Below are 14427 nucleotides of genomic sequence, written 5' to 3'. Positions count from 1 at the left end.
TAAAACTCCCAGTAGACACGCCAGGCAGGGAAGCTTGCTGATCAGGTGGCGGGATTCAAGCAGGTGCATGCATCAGAGAGGCCCATCCAGCACCTGCAGCCAGAAAACACTTCAAGAAAGTATTCCCCATCCAGCTGCCAACTCTCAGCTACGAGAATAAGCACCACAGGAATGGGAAGAGGGCTTTCCCTGGAGACTGAGGAGACCAGACAACAGCCACACCTTCCCCTCCTACACCCAGAATCTGTCTGGAGACAAGAAGCAGAGTAGGGATGGCTGCCAGGCACCTGTTGAGTAACTGTGGGTTCATTTCTGCTCCCACAAACTCTGGCAGGGGCTCTGCCAGGCAGCCAAAGTAGTGTTTCAAAGGAGGACCTCAGTGCTGGGAGCTAACTCTGCAACCTAATCACCCAGAGTGTTGTTTTCAAACCTGGACAATCCCCGGAGTCCTTAAAAACACAGATTCTAGAGCGCATCCTTGGAGATTTGGCCTCATGTGGTTGGGTCTTTGAAAGCTCTCAAATAGAGACATGCAGATTCAAGCTGTGAGATGTTGTGTTTGGACCGCTCAAAGTATGCAAGTTGCAAAAGATGGGCAATGGCCACTGTTGATCGTGGGGTGAGGACTCTCGGCAGACACAGTTTTTGGGGGGAGACAAAGCAGCAGCGTCTGCCGTAAGCTCAAACACCTGTTGCGCTGACAGACAGTTCCTTATCTGAGTGTTCACTCATGTAAGCAAAGAGGTAGAGATACCAGGACATCCCAGAGCAGCAATTCTTAACAATAAAAAACAAACAACTGGAAATAATTCGATCTCTGTCACTTGTGGGGGGGGGGGGGCAATTACATGAAATATCATATTATCCATGTAATTTAATACTGTGCATGTCTTGCAGAAAGAGCTGAATATGACCACATTGAAAACATCCATAATGGACTGCTAAATTGGGAGAAAATTTTGCAGTTTAATATCTAGAAGATGAGTCCATGTATAGGGGAAAAAATCTATAGTTGTATATATTATGATGCTTTTAAAAGTTTGTGGAAAGTGGCATTAAAAATGATGAAATTTTCCACAAACATTTTGAAGATCCCTCATATATTTATATACACATGGGAAATGAACGAGGGAAAAAGCATAGTGAGCTATTATCTGTTAGGTACATAGGAAATAGGATTGTAAAGGCAAAAAAAAATAGTACATATTGGGGACCAGAACTGTGGGCACAGCAAGTTTTACTGTCACCTACACCTGGCATCTCCTATGAGTTCGAATCCTGGCAGTCCCACTTCCAGTGCAGCTCCTTGCTAATGAGCCTGGATAATCCACAGCAGATGGCCCGAATACGTGGGCCCCTGCTACCCATGTGGGAGTCCCAGATGGAGCTCCTGGCTTCAACCTGGCCCAACACAAGTAAACCCAAGGATGGAGGATCTCCCTCTCTCTAACTCTGCCTCTCAAATAAATATATAAACATTTTTAAGTAGGGCATTTTTTTACCTTTTTTCCTTTCTTATAATACATATGTCAGAAGTACTATTGGTTTATTATATGATTTTCAAATAAACACATATTACTTTTGAATGTTTTTAGATCTAAATCAGAAAAGCCCAAGCCTCTCCAGATGATCATGCCTAGGAGTCCCTCGAAACAGGGTTGGACCCCAGAACAGCTCAGAGAGACTCCACATTCCTACCACTCAGCCAGAGAGCAGGCAAGACCCTGACCAGGCTCAGACATTAAAAACTAATAGGGTAATCATTTAGCAAAACCCCAAGGACAATGTCCCGTGGATCAGTCCCATTGATTTGCTTATAGAAGAGGAGAATGTAGTCCCGGGCGACCCATCCCAGACTGCCCGGCTTTGTGCAGACCAAGAGCACTCGGGACCCAAGAATGAAGACTCCTGAGTTTCAGCAGAATCAGTTGTGTAACAGTGCCTGGCTGTGCATCAGGACAGGACCCACGCTGAGACTGGAGCAAACAAGCAGGAGGAAGTGGAGAATAGCTACCCTGGAGTTCAAGCCTGGAAGCATCAGCATCCAGGCTTGATCATGGCAATCAAAGGACCTCTCTGGCCCTACCCAGCCACACTCGCTGGGTTGACATCACACCCACACCCACACACACTTACCTCTTCATTCTGATAGGCAGTCACCGCTATGAACTGGGTTTCAGGGAAGGAGCAGTTCATGACCATGCGGTGTGTGCCTCCAACGCGCACTATGTGAACCTGTGGCTCATATTTATGCAGAGAATTCAGCATTATCTGTCGAGGCAGGAGAAGAAAAGAAACCAAGCCACAGCTTGTGTCTCACAGTTAATAAATGGACTAAAACCTTTGACCAGTCCCAAGATCAACACCCATCCTGGTTTGGGACACACAAAACCAAATCCTAGATGACCTGAGCCACCAGCACCCCCATCTAAGAAACGAATGAGGGGAGAGACTATTTTCAAAAATCCCAGGGAGGGGGCATTTCATTGAAACTTAGGCAGGTGCATGGGATGGGTTGCCTAACAGCCATTCTTCAGCCTGTCCCACTTTCTGCCTACAGCCTGGCTTCCTTTTTAAACCTTCCCTTATTTTTTTAGTACAACATAGATCGCAAGTCATTGAAACACACTGGGTTTTTCCTTCATATGAGAAACCCTAATAACTCAGAACACTGACAATGGCTGCATTTTACAAGCGATTGCTGGGTTTATGATTCATGTAAAGGGCTTATGCAAAGCCTCCGGTGACTAAGTCTGTTGGGCAATAACAATTTTATTTCTTACTTTGATAAAGAACTGGAGCTTTCAGAATCTCACAAAGGCTTGGGTGGCCTAACACATGAATTCCACGTCTCCTTGCCAGCTAAGCTCGGGGAAGTTAGGATAGGGCACAAAACCAAGGGCAAGGCCAAGCAAAGAAGGGGGGATAGCAAAGAGGACTTGGGCCACACATTTCCAGCTACATTTCCAATCCCCCGTATCAATCTGCATGGTGTAGAATATCTAACCAGCCTTACCCTGTAAATGAACATTCATGGTCTGTCCACAGAAAATGAGAGGAAAAAGCCCCCCCAAATCTTGTTTACTCTAATTGGAGACCTTACATAAAACCTTCCTTATTTAAGGTTGGTTTGGATTATCTTTTTTTTTCTGACAAACTAAAGCTGATTGAATATTGTATTGATAATTATCATAATGCCGAAGTGGAGGTAGTAATTATTTCATTTAGGAGCAGCTTTTATTAAGGTATTTGTCTTTTGCCAACATGCCACTTACACCAAAAAAAAAAAAAAAAAAAGAAGGGGGGGAATAACAAAACCCTGGTACTGCAAACATCTCTCTGCAGGGCCTGGGTAAAAAGCAGGGCACACAAGACAAAACTATGAAAAGAGCCCTGATGATTAAGTAAACTACTGCACTCCCGCACTCTCCACATCAGGAAGTCCATTAAAAACTGAAAGCACCAATTAAGAGCTGTTTATTCCTGTTTACATTTGGGCTCCAGGGAATAATTGGTTTCTGTGGAAGAAGAGGCTAGTGAGGACCCCTCTAATTGCCTAAATGCACCCTTGATATTTCTTGATTGGTGTGATGAGGAGGTCAAGCCCAATGCCCAGGCGGCCTGCCCGTACCTGCCCACCTCCGTTGAGCTTGTTGGTCAGTTTCACTTTGCTGAAGGAGATGGGAGCTTTCATCCAATGGGCTCCAAAGTTGGGGGAGTCGGGATGGATGTAGACACAGCTGTGGCTGGAGACCTCCGGTTTCCCCGCAGGCACCCACTCGCCATTGACGTACTTCCAGCGGTGACTGTCCGTGGGCACAAAATCCAACAGAAGGGAGTACATGGCATTGGGGTCCAACCCCGTGACGCTGATCTTTAGGACAGGGAACATCCGTCTAAAAGAAAAGCAGAAAATTAGGCTCTGGTTTCAATACAGTTTGGGTATCCCTGCCATGACCCTGCAAAGAGTTATTCTGGGTCCACAGGAGGGCACCATGGGGGACAGGGTAGGGCCTGCAGGGAGGTCATTGGATCACTGGACCATGGCTCAGATGATGTGTCCCATCAGGGGACTGTTACAAACACTGAAGTTTGGGCTGTACTGCCCTCCCTCCCTCCTCTTGAGATCCACCCTGTGCTGAGCTCTGCCACTTCCTGCCACCACTTAGGTCAGATGCCAAATCAGTGGGGACCTCCCACGCCATGAGCTAAATACATCTTTTCTCTTGGTTAGTTAACTGCCTCAGGTGCTCCTTCACATGCCACAAAATGCTAACCAATCCGTGGAGTGGCAGGAGGAATATTAGCAGACTCCTTCTTCTTGTCTAGTGGTCTGTCCTCTCTAAGATCTTTCAAGGAATACCCTGGGAGGGGAGGCCTGAGAAAACAGGGGCCAAGCCAGTAGCCTCCAATCCACTTCCAGAGCCTCTTTTCATCAGGGCACTTGCTGCAGGGATTTGACCTAGAATGCTGTACATCTAAAAGTCACTGATGCCGGAGGAGCCTGCAGCCAAGATGCTCTCATAGAGGCCTTTTGTCAAAGCTCTCTACCTAGCAACATGTGTCACACCCCAGCCCGTCCCAATCTCACAAAGAATGCTACCACTGCACGACAGTAGCAAAAACCTAATTTCATAGTAAAGCAAGTGACAGGAACTCTTCTTGGTAAAGCAAAGTTAGACTAGTTCCTATATTTTTTCAGGGGAAAAAAAATTTTATTTATTTTTATTGGGAAGGCAGATTTACAGAGAGAAGATACAGGAAGATCTTGCATCTGCTGATTCATTCCCCTAATGGCCACAATGACCAGAGCTAAGCCTATCCAAAGCCAGGGGTCAGGAGCTTCCTCTGGGTCTCCCAAGTGAGCACAGGGTTCCAAGGACTCAGGCCATTCTCCACTGCTTTCCCAAGCAACAGGCAGGGAGCTGGAAGGAAAGTGGAGCAGCCGGGGTGTGAGCCGGCACCGTATGGGATGCATGCCCGTAGATGGAGGACCAGCCAGTTGAGCCACTGCATCAAGCCCCTAGACTAGTTCCTTTCTTACAGTTTCTCAGAGCCTTCATTATACTAATGCATACTGTGAACCTTGAAGAAGAGGATGTGGGTTTGTGAATTGGGCCTTCTTCCAGCCTCTAGAGCAATAACAGTAAGATGACACACTCTGCATTCGGCCATATTGTACAACCCTTGTTTATTACCCTGAGGCATAACAGGTTCTTCGAGTTTATTTGCCTTTTTTTCTGTTTTTTTTTTTTGTTATTATTATTATATTCTATTTGCCATTTGTTGACATCATTACCTAATGAAGTGGTAGACATGTGAAAAATATAAATATATAAGGTTTTTTTTTTAAGAGAGAGAGAGACTAAGGCCCAGCATGGGCATTGCATGCTAATCCTCTATTGTGTTGGCATCCTGTGTGGGCATCAGTTCAAGTTCCGGCTGCTCCACTTTGAATCCAGCTCCCTTCTTTTGGCCTTGGAAAACAACAGAGGATGGCCCAAAGCCTTGGGACCCTGCACCCAGGTGAAATATCAGGAAAAAGCTACTAACTCCTAGCTTCTGACTGGCCCAACTCTAGCCATAGAAACCATTTGGGGAGTGAACCAGAGCATAGGAGATGTCTCTCTCTAACTTTCATGTAAAATCTTAAGAGTGAAAGATCATGCTCACAGATATTTGCAGAAGGTATGCAAATAGCCAACATTCTAGAACATTTTCGCCACCCCTAAAAGGACCTCCATAATCATGAACAGTCTCTCCCATATGCACCCTTGATCCCTTACCTCTAGAAAGAAAACAGACACATGATTCCTGCCAGACAGGCAGAAGAGTGGCAGAGTTGATGTTCGTCGTGCTTCCAGCTTCCAAAATCATTGGCCAAGACACCATGGAGGAACAGCGTGGCCAGTTGGAGGGCCTGGCTGTCCTGGCAACAGAGCCACACACTCAGAGCTCTTATTAGGAGCCCGGTACGGGAACAACACCTCACAGGAATTACTCCACAGAATTCCTCCAAGAACTTTACAAGGCTTTCTAGGTTTGTTCAAGTTGTGTATAAGCAGATGAATCAAGTGAAATTTCTAGTAGGGAATCATCCCAATCCAGTAAGGACTCCTTACTCAGCTCCCATAGTGAAGAGACTATTGTCCCTGCACTGTCAATTAAGATGATGACTTCCTTCAGGGCGGCTGCCCACATCATATCAAATCTTCCCAACCGCATTTGCCTGCGTTCTTTCTTCCCTAGAAGGTTTTTCTCCATCATTTCCTCTGACTTCTGATTAAACTATTTTCATTTATATTTTAATATTTTCAATGATCACATCATGCACTGTCTTTTAAATTTCATTTCAGTTTTCCACAAGGTTTTTGAAGCCCCATCGTATTGGCCTGGTGTGAACACCAGAAGGCCCCCTGCAAGTACAGACATCATGTGCCAAGCATCCTGAAGGTGGGCGGCAGCAATGACCACAGGATCCCTGTCTGGCTGTTTCTACGAGGTACACACAGTGTACCTCTGCCTCCCACTCCAGCGCTTTTTCTAAAATGCTAAAGATTATTATTTTTCTATTTTTATTGTGTTTTTTACATTTAAAAATATTTTACTTTATGATCTAGTTCCACAAGCCTTTCCCCTCCTCCCCATTGAGTTCTCCTCCAGTTTTACAACGGATGCCCTTCACAAACAGTCATAAGTCCATCATGCTGTTATTGAAGCGTTTCCCGACAATGTAAGCATGGACAGAGAGTCCATCATCTTACTGTTAGGATGTATTCAACTCTTTCACAGGGAGTCCATCCTTGGTCCGTACGCATAGAGACATACAGCACTTTTCCTCCATATCTGAACATATCAGTCCCTGCTACACTTCCATTATATAACCCCTAAAATACGTATTTTCTAGAAATATAAGAATATCTGGGGCCAATGTTGTGACTTATTAAGTACAGCCACACCTGTGATACCAGTATCGCATATGGGTGCCAGTTCGAGTCCTGGCTGCTCTACTGCCAATCCAGGGGCCTGCTTAAAGCCTGGGAAAACATCAAAGGATTGATTGCTCAAGTGCTTAAGCCCCTGCACCCACATGGGAGACCCAGAAGAAGCTCCTGGTTCCTGGCTCCTGGCTTCGAACCAGCCCCGCTCTAGCCATTGTGGCCATTTGGGAAGTGAACCAGCAGATGGAAGCTTGCTTGCTCTCTCTTTCTCTCACTTTTTGTAACTCTAACTTCCAAATAAATAAATCCTTTTTCAAAAATACGAGAGTTATGTGTATAGCTGCCATTTCGTACACTAAAGTTTAAACCTGCCAAAGTTTTCTCAGTAGAAATGTAGAAAGTGAGTAAAGTTTAAAAATAAAATAAAAAAGAAAGGAAGAAAAAGAAAAAGAGCTCATAGAACATATGACCGCACCCCCGTCGCCCCCACTTAGTTCCCGCACTCATCCTCGCTCCACCCCTGCCCCCACTGTCCCCACACCTGCCTGCCCATGTCCTGAACCGCCAGAAGAAGAATGGAAGCCGAAAGGGACAGCAGCACACACGGTATCTTTACAGTATGAAATGCTAGGAGAGCATTTCATATCGCTCTGTGACATGGACCTACTATTAACAGTCACCATACCTAGGACTTATTGGTATGTTGTACTCCATTGAAGTCTTCCTGTACCCCAAGGAGGTAAGCTCTGTTACTCTCATTTAACAGATGAAGATACTGGGGCTCAGGACACATAGGCACATGCTCTGCTGTATTCCACCTCCACTGCTGCCTCTGGAATTACGTCTATCACATGGTCTGGCCACAGCGAAAGGAAAAGCTCCTTCCATGTTGTTCCAAATCTTAATACTTCATTATAGACTTATTTACTCATTTGACAATGATTTTTTAGGCACCTGTTGTAGTCCAGGAGCTGTTCTAAGTAGAGATGCAATGATTTTAAACATTACAAGCTCAGCTTACAAAGTTTACATTCTAATAAAGAAGTCAGGTCACAAAAATGCAAATGGCTATCAAGTTTTAAATGCAGGAAATCAGTTTAGATCACATGAATGCCACGAAAGAACTAAAATGAGCGATGTCACAGGGGCAGACTAAGAGAACTGGAGCTCCTTCAGCCAGATCGGAACAGGCCTTGGGTCGGTTAGCAAAGTGACATTTCAGCTAGCACCTAAAAAATGAGAAGTGAGCCATGCTAAATGCCAGGCAAAGGGAACAGCAAGTATAACAGCCTTGAAATTCAAATAAGGATGGTCTACTGATAAATTAAACAAGAAGGTCAGAGTGACTAAGGCAAAATGAAGGGAAATTTTTCACCTGCATTGTAAAAAATTCTCTCTCTCTCTCTCTCTCTCTCTCTCTCTGTTAAAACTCTGCCATGCTGAGGGTCTCTCAGAGAATGCAAAACACTTTTCACTCCAGTTAAAAATGCGTGAATAGCTTTTCTTCTTTCATGCTACATTCAGCTCTATACTTGATGTTGCAAAGAAGTCATGACCACATGAAAAGATGCTTCCCAGCGTTAGCTCTAGATAAACACAAACAGGTAAATACAAACCCAAAGTGCAGTGAAGAGTGACTGTAACAGGAAGCTGAATCACCACAAGCATTGGCAAGGATACAGAAAAAGCTGGAACCCTCGTACAACTCGTATGGGAATGTACAATGGTAGTCACTTGGCAAAACCGTGTGGAAGTCCTTGCCTCGTTAAACAACCCAGCAATTCCACTCCGAGGCAAAGTCAGAAAAGTTAAAACATAGTTCCGCCTAAAAACACACACACAAATGTTCATAGCAGCAATACTCACAATCATCAAAAGGCAGAAAAACATATATGTCCATCAGCTGCAGAATAAAAAACGGAGTATTATTACTGCTCAATAACAAAGGAAGAATAAAGCACTGACTTATGCTGTAACATGGATGAATCATGAAAACATTATACTGAGTTTTTTTTAAAAAGCCATTTATAGAGGAACACAGAGCATGTGAATCCAATGATGTGAAAACCCAGAATAGATGAATCTGTAGAATCAGAAAGTAGATTAATAGATGCCAGGACTGGGAAATAACGCTTCGACATGCATGGTTTCTTTCTGGAGTAATGAAAATATCCTTTCCTTAAGCATGGAGATGAAAGCAGTGTTCTGTGAGTATACAAACATTATGGAATGCTGTACCTTAAACAGACGAGTTGCATGATGGGTGAACTACATCACAATAAGGCTTAATGAAAACAAAGAAGCTATAGTGTTATTTTAGCAGGAACAGGTTTTTGAAAAATAGTAGAAATGTTCATTGCTGTTTGTCTTCAGCATTTCATTTGCCAAGAAATTTATTTTTGCTTTTAAATCACCAGATAAATGAACCATGAAATGTTGTGTTTTTTTTGTTTGTTTGTTTGTTTTTACTCTCCATGATGCCAATGAGAAATAAATAAGAGTAACTGAGAGCAGAACTCACACTGTCTTTAAGGCAGGGTTATTTCCTCCCAGCTCACCTGCACTGTTTCTGCTGCCTCACTTCACAGTGGCCAGGATACAATTTCCAAGACACTCCTCTGGCCAAGCTTCATTACTAAGAGTGAGTTGCACTTCTAATCAAGTTGATTTTTCCCAAGATGAGACTAATCACACAGAAACCCAAGAGTCCTTGAGGAGTTAACACATGACATAAGTCAGTTCTTTTTTTAAAAAAAAGATTTATTTATTTTTATTGGAAAGGCAGATATACAGAGAGGAGGAGAGACAGAGGAATATCTTCCGTCCAATGATTCACTCCCCAAGTGACCACAACGGCCGGTGCTGTGCCGATCTGATGCTGGGTACCAGGAACTTCTTTCCAGGTCTCCCACGTGGGTACAGGATCCCAAAGCTTTGGGTTGTCCTGGACTGCCTTCCCAGGCCACAAGCAGGGAGCTGGATGGGAAGTGGAGCTGCCGGGATTAGAACCGGCGCCCATATGGGATCCTGGGGCGTTCAAAGCCAGGACTTTAGCCGTTAGGCCATGCCGCCAGGCCCATAAGTCAGTTCTTAAAGCATAACTCCATACATAACCCTCCCCGGAAAAAAGTTGACTGGCAGTAGGCACAGGGATGCAGGGTAAACACCACTCCCCAAGAACCCAAACTTGGAGGAGCCCTAGTGGTCAGGCAATTCAGCTCTGTGGGGAAAGGCTGTGGGGTTTCAGAAAGCAAGGGGACAGAGGACAAGCAGATTTTGTAGATGGCAGAGCAGCAGAAATGACTCAAAGCGAAATTCAGAAACGTCACTCATACACAGCTTCCGCCTTCTCCCCACAATGTCATAATACGCGTCAACTTCTCACCTGAGTTTTCAGAGTTGAGTGTGAGAATGAGAGTTGCAGGTGCAAGAGATTTAATTTATTTGCCTCTGAAGTCAGAAATGAATTTCTTCTGCACTCTGAAGTCTAATTCGTAGCTTAAAAGATGGAAAGGAAAAGAAATACAGGTGGGATCCACTCGAAGTGACTGGAATAAACTCTACCAAGGTCTTGCAACCGCTGTGTCTGAAACACCAGTGACCACTAAGAGCTAAACATGAAAAAAATCTGAAGGAGGAAGTAGTAAAGTGGGGAGGAGGCAAGGAAAGCAGGAAAATAGGATGAGGGAAGGGAAAAAAGAAGGAGGAAGGGAGAGAGGGAGGGAGGGAGGTAAAGTAGTGGTTTGATTCCAGATACCTACCATCAAGGGATAATTCAATATTTTTCAGGGAAGATATCATTTCCCGGCAAGTTTGTGTTGTGCAGGTATGGAAGTAGACCTCCCCTTGCCAGTTCCTCCATCAGCTCACCAGAACTTCAGTTGCCCCCACATGAAGCTTCCTCTAAAAATCTAAAAGGTCGACCACCTCCAGGGCCAGGCAGGGACAATGGACTAGGAGCAGCTCCAGCTGAGAGGAGCCACAGAGCTCTGGGCCAGCCTCAGGCCTCAGATCGGAGAGCAGGGATGTGGAGACCACTAAGGTTAGATGAGGGAACAGGGAAAGCCAACACAGAGAAGCAGACGGCAGGGACGAGGGGACAGGAGGAAAGAGCCCAAAACGGAAATGTACAGTCTGACTTCATGAAAAACGGTAATGTGTGCTAGCGGTTCCATTGAGAAACTGAACAGACTGAGAGTCATTCCAGACCAAGCTCATTCATTACTCACCAGATCTACCTCTTCAAGACTGATCTTCTCCCCTTTATCAGAAGGGTAAAGGGAACCTTTATCTCCTGCTAAAATCTTGACTGATCCTACAAGGTTCAAAGACCTTAAGAGACCCACAGTAAAGACTCCATCCATAGGACAGCTACAAATACCAGGGAGAAATGATCTGACCACGATTAGACATCGGCCACATGGCTTATTTTTCAGAGTTACTATTAAGTAACCTCAAAATACAAAAAAAAAAATTACATTTTAAATCAGGAGAAACATTCATATCAGTGCAAAAGGGCAAGAGAAATTTCTTAAATGGTGAAAGTATATTCCAACAGAGCGTCATTAAACTAGATTTTAAGATGTTTCAGAACTTCGTCTTGTTCATTCCTTGTTTAAATAGGGGAGCTGTGTTTTTACTTATTTGTTACACCTACTTTTACTTTAATACATGACCATTTTGAGAGACCAGCATGAATGTTAGCAGTTATCCACATAACCACATGCACAAACAAGATCAAACAAAGTTCTATGTCCCAAGCACAATGACACTTTCCTAATTGCCTCAACAATCCTCTTGGAAAAGAAAAAGGCTGAACCCAATTAAAACTTTGGGGTGACTCTTCAAATTAAAAATATGTTGGGGCCCGGCGTGATAGCATAGTGGCTAAAGTCCTCGCCTTGAACATGCCAGGATCCCATACGGGCGCTGGTTCTAATCCCGGCAGCTCCACTTCCCAACCAGCTCCCTGTTTGTGACCTGGGAAAGCAGTCGAGGACGGCCCAAAGCCTTGGGACCCTGCACCCGCGTGGGAGACCAGGAAGAGACTCCTGGCTTAGGATTGGCTCAACTCCAACCGTTGCGGCTCACTTGGGGAGTGAATCATCGGACAGAAGATCTTCCTCTCTGTCTCTCCTCCTCTCTGTATATCTGCCCTTCCAATAAAAATAAATCTTTAAAAAGAACTAAAAACATGTCTTACATTTCTAACAGAGGCTGAAAATATATAGACACAGCTGAAGAAGTTAGTGTAAATGTAATTACAAATATTAAAAGCAATAAATCTATATGAAATAAGTATGGGACCTATTTAAAGAAAGAAAACATAAATTGCTAAGCAAGGCTGACATTTCTGCCACTAGCATAATGATCATGTGTTGAAATGAGCTTAATTCTGGTTCAACTCTCACTTGAGAAGCATTTCAACATGATGCAAGAGCTCACAAGTTCATGTTTCACCCAGATGGTCAAGGAGTACTTTCTTTTCTATACCGCACCTTAATCAAAAGCAGAAAAGCAAGGGATCAGAACTGGAAGTAATTTGCACAAGGACAAAAAAGCCTGTGGTCTGGACTTTCTGCTATTAGCAGCAGTTCTCGTGAGGGTGTCACAATTAAACAAAACGAAACCCGCGGCAGATGCCTTTCACTGTTCATGTGCACCCCAAGATCTGAGAACAGCAACTGAATGTTTGGCACCAACATCGCATTGAAACTTTCTAGTATTAGCTTGATGACCCCTTAGCAGACTGGAGTTAATAGAATCCCATAAACACAGCAGAGACCAGTGGCTGTTCATCCTAGTCAGCTGCAGTGAGAAAGAAGACGGTCCCTTCTCCGGTCTAAGACAAAATATGATGGGCCATTCACTCTTCCTGCCACAACTGTTCATCACACACACAGAGCACCTCAAATGAATACTCGCAGCGACAGACAACGGGACTCCATTTGCCCTTGGGCTCCCAAAGGCCCTGCAGTCAAAACTGACTGGCGTGTTTACTAGACTTAAAACTGCCCCACTGCCAAATAAAGTTGGCTTTTGTTTTATCTGGATGGAATTGGAACTCAGGGTCTGCTCAGGGCGTGCGGTCAGTCCAAAGAGTGCATTTCCCAAGCCCTTGGCCAGGCCCCCTCCCTTTCGGGGATAACTTCTCCAAATTTCTCCACTTACAATGCAAGGTAAACAGGTGGCTTCATCTGGCATCTCTCTGATGCTCTCAGAGAACTTCACCAAGTTAGCTGGAGAGGAACGAGGGATTTGACCCTGCCGGCGAATGTGTTCAGTCAGACCTCACCAGCTCTGCCAAGGGCTGCCACCTCCCTAGCCAAGCCCTGCCAGCCGCTACTGGGCTGGAGCCAGACTCACCTGCCGTTCTTGGTCACGATCATCTCGTTAGTGACTTCCTTGAATCTTTGCCAGAGCGGAGCATCCTCCAGGATGATCTGCAGCTGCTTCTCTGTAGGGTCGCCTTTCTCCCTCCCGGCCTGCAGCTCGCTCTCCACCACATGGAGCAGGCGGGACACCATGCCCTCGCTGCTCTGCTTGGAGACCAGCTCGCTCATGGCCTCAGGCCCCTCTCCAGCTTTGCCGAGAGCCCTCGCCGTCCTTGCCTGCTTCTCACTTCTTTCTTCCGTTCCTCTCTTGCCTGCTTTTCAAACCCAGCTGGACAGCGCCCAGGGAGCTGGGAGAAAACACCTCAGCTCTTGCCTAAGCCCCTAGTACGACACCTTTGAAAGTCTCCAAATTATCCCACCAACCTGTTAAGCTTGCGTTGGGGAGCGGGGTGGAGGGAGGGGAGAGGTGGGGAAGAAAAAGACCTCTCTTAATTACTCTTTGGATCAGGTGGAAGAGAGCCTGGCTTCCCCATTGGCTGATGCGCCTAGAGTAGACGTTAAGAAGAGTACTCCATCCAAATTATCAGGCTTTTATCTTGTTGTACCTGAAGAGGTCTAATCGGTGTATTGAGGACCATTTTCCCGTTAATTAAAATTATTCCAGGCCCAGACTGCAACAATCAGGCAAATCATGTTTGTGTACAAATCAAGGCATGTGGCACCTGAAGGGAAGGGGCTGCCGGGGAGGATCGGCCAACTTGGAGACCAAGCCGGGCAATGGAGAGCCTAGGTCCCCCAGCCACTCTCCAGCACCACAGGCAGACGATGGGACCCTGCAGAGTAGAAGGATGTCCACAGAAGGCCAAAGACTTGGGGCCAAGAGTTACTTGACCGTTGAACCAGACAGGAAAGGAAGACAGTCTGGCCACCCCCAGGAAGGATCAGAACTCAGGAGGAAGGAAACAGGGCAAGGACCCTTTCCCCCAGGGTTTCCCCTCCAGGTTGTCCCTAGCCCATACACACACTCAGTCCCTGCTGGCCTCCCTCAAGCAGAAGGGCTCTCAGCCCAGGCCTCCCTAGAAGCCAGGGTCCCAGTTTTTCTTGTCTTCAGCCCTGTGAGAGTCAGAGGGAACAAAGCAGTTAGATCATGT

At 45.4% G+C, this 14427-nt stretch overlaps 1 protein-coding gene across 1 annotated transcript in view; it reads right to left on the bottom strand.

Annotated features, from left to right (window-relative positions):
• TBX19 (T-box transcription factor 19) overlaps window positions 1-13545 on the bottom strand; it is a 29879-nt gene extending 16334 nt beyond the window's left edge. Inside the window, exons 1-3 of the mRNA XM_058660955.1 lie at window positions 13308-13545; window positions 3632-3896; window positions 2137-2271 (exon numbers count right to left, since the gene is read on the bottom strand). Coding sequence (XP_058516938.1) covers window positions 2137-2271; window positions 3632-3896; window positions 13308-13504 — 597 coding nt within the window. The 5' untranslated portion in view covers window positions 13505-13545. The remainder of the gene's footprint in view (window positions 1-2136; window positions 2272-3631; window positions 3897-13307) is intronic.
• Between the last annotated feature and the right edge of the window lie 882 nt (window positions 13546-14427).

The sequence above is a fragment of the Ochotona princeps genome, chromosome 2 (genome assembly GCF_030435755.1).
Source record: "Ochotona princeps isolate mOchPri1 chromosome 2, mOchPri1.hap1, whole genome shotgun sequence".
Taxonomy (NCBI): Eukaryota; Metazoa; Chordata; class Mammalia; order Lagomorpha; family Ochotonidae; genus Ochotona; species Ochotona princeps.
The sequence above is the reverse complement of the archived record's forward strand: the minus strand, read 5'-3'. Positions and strand labels throughout refer to the sequence as shown.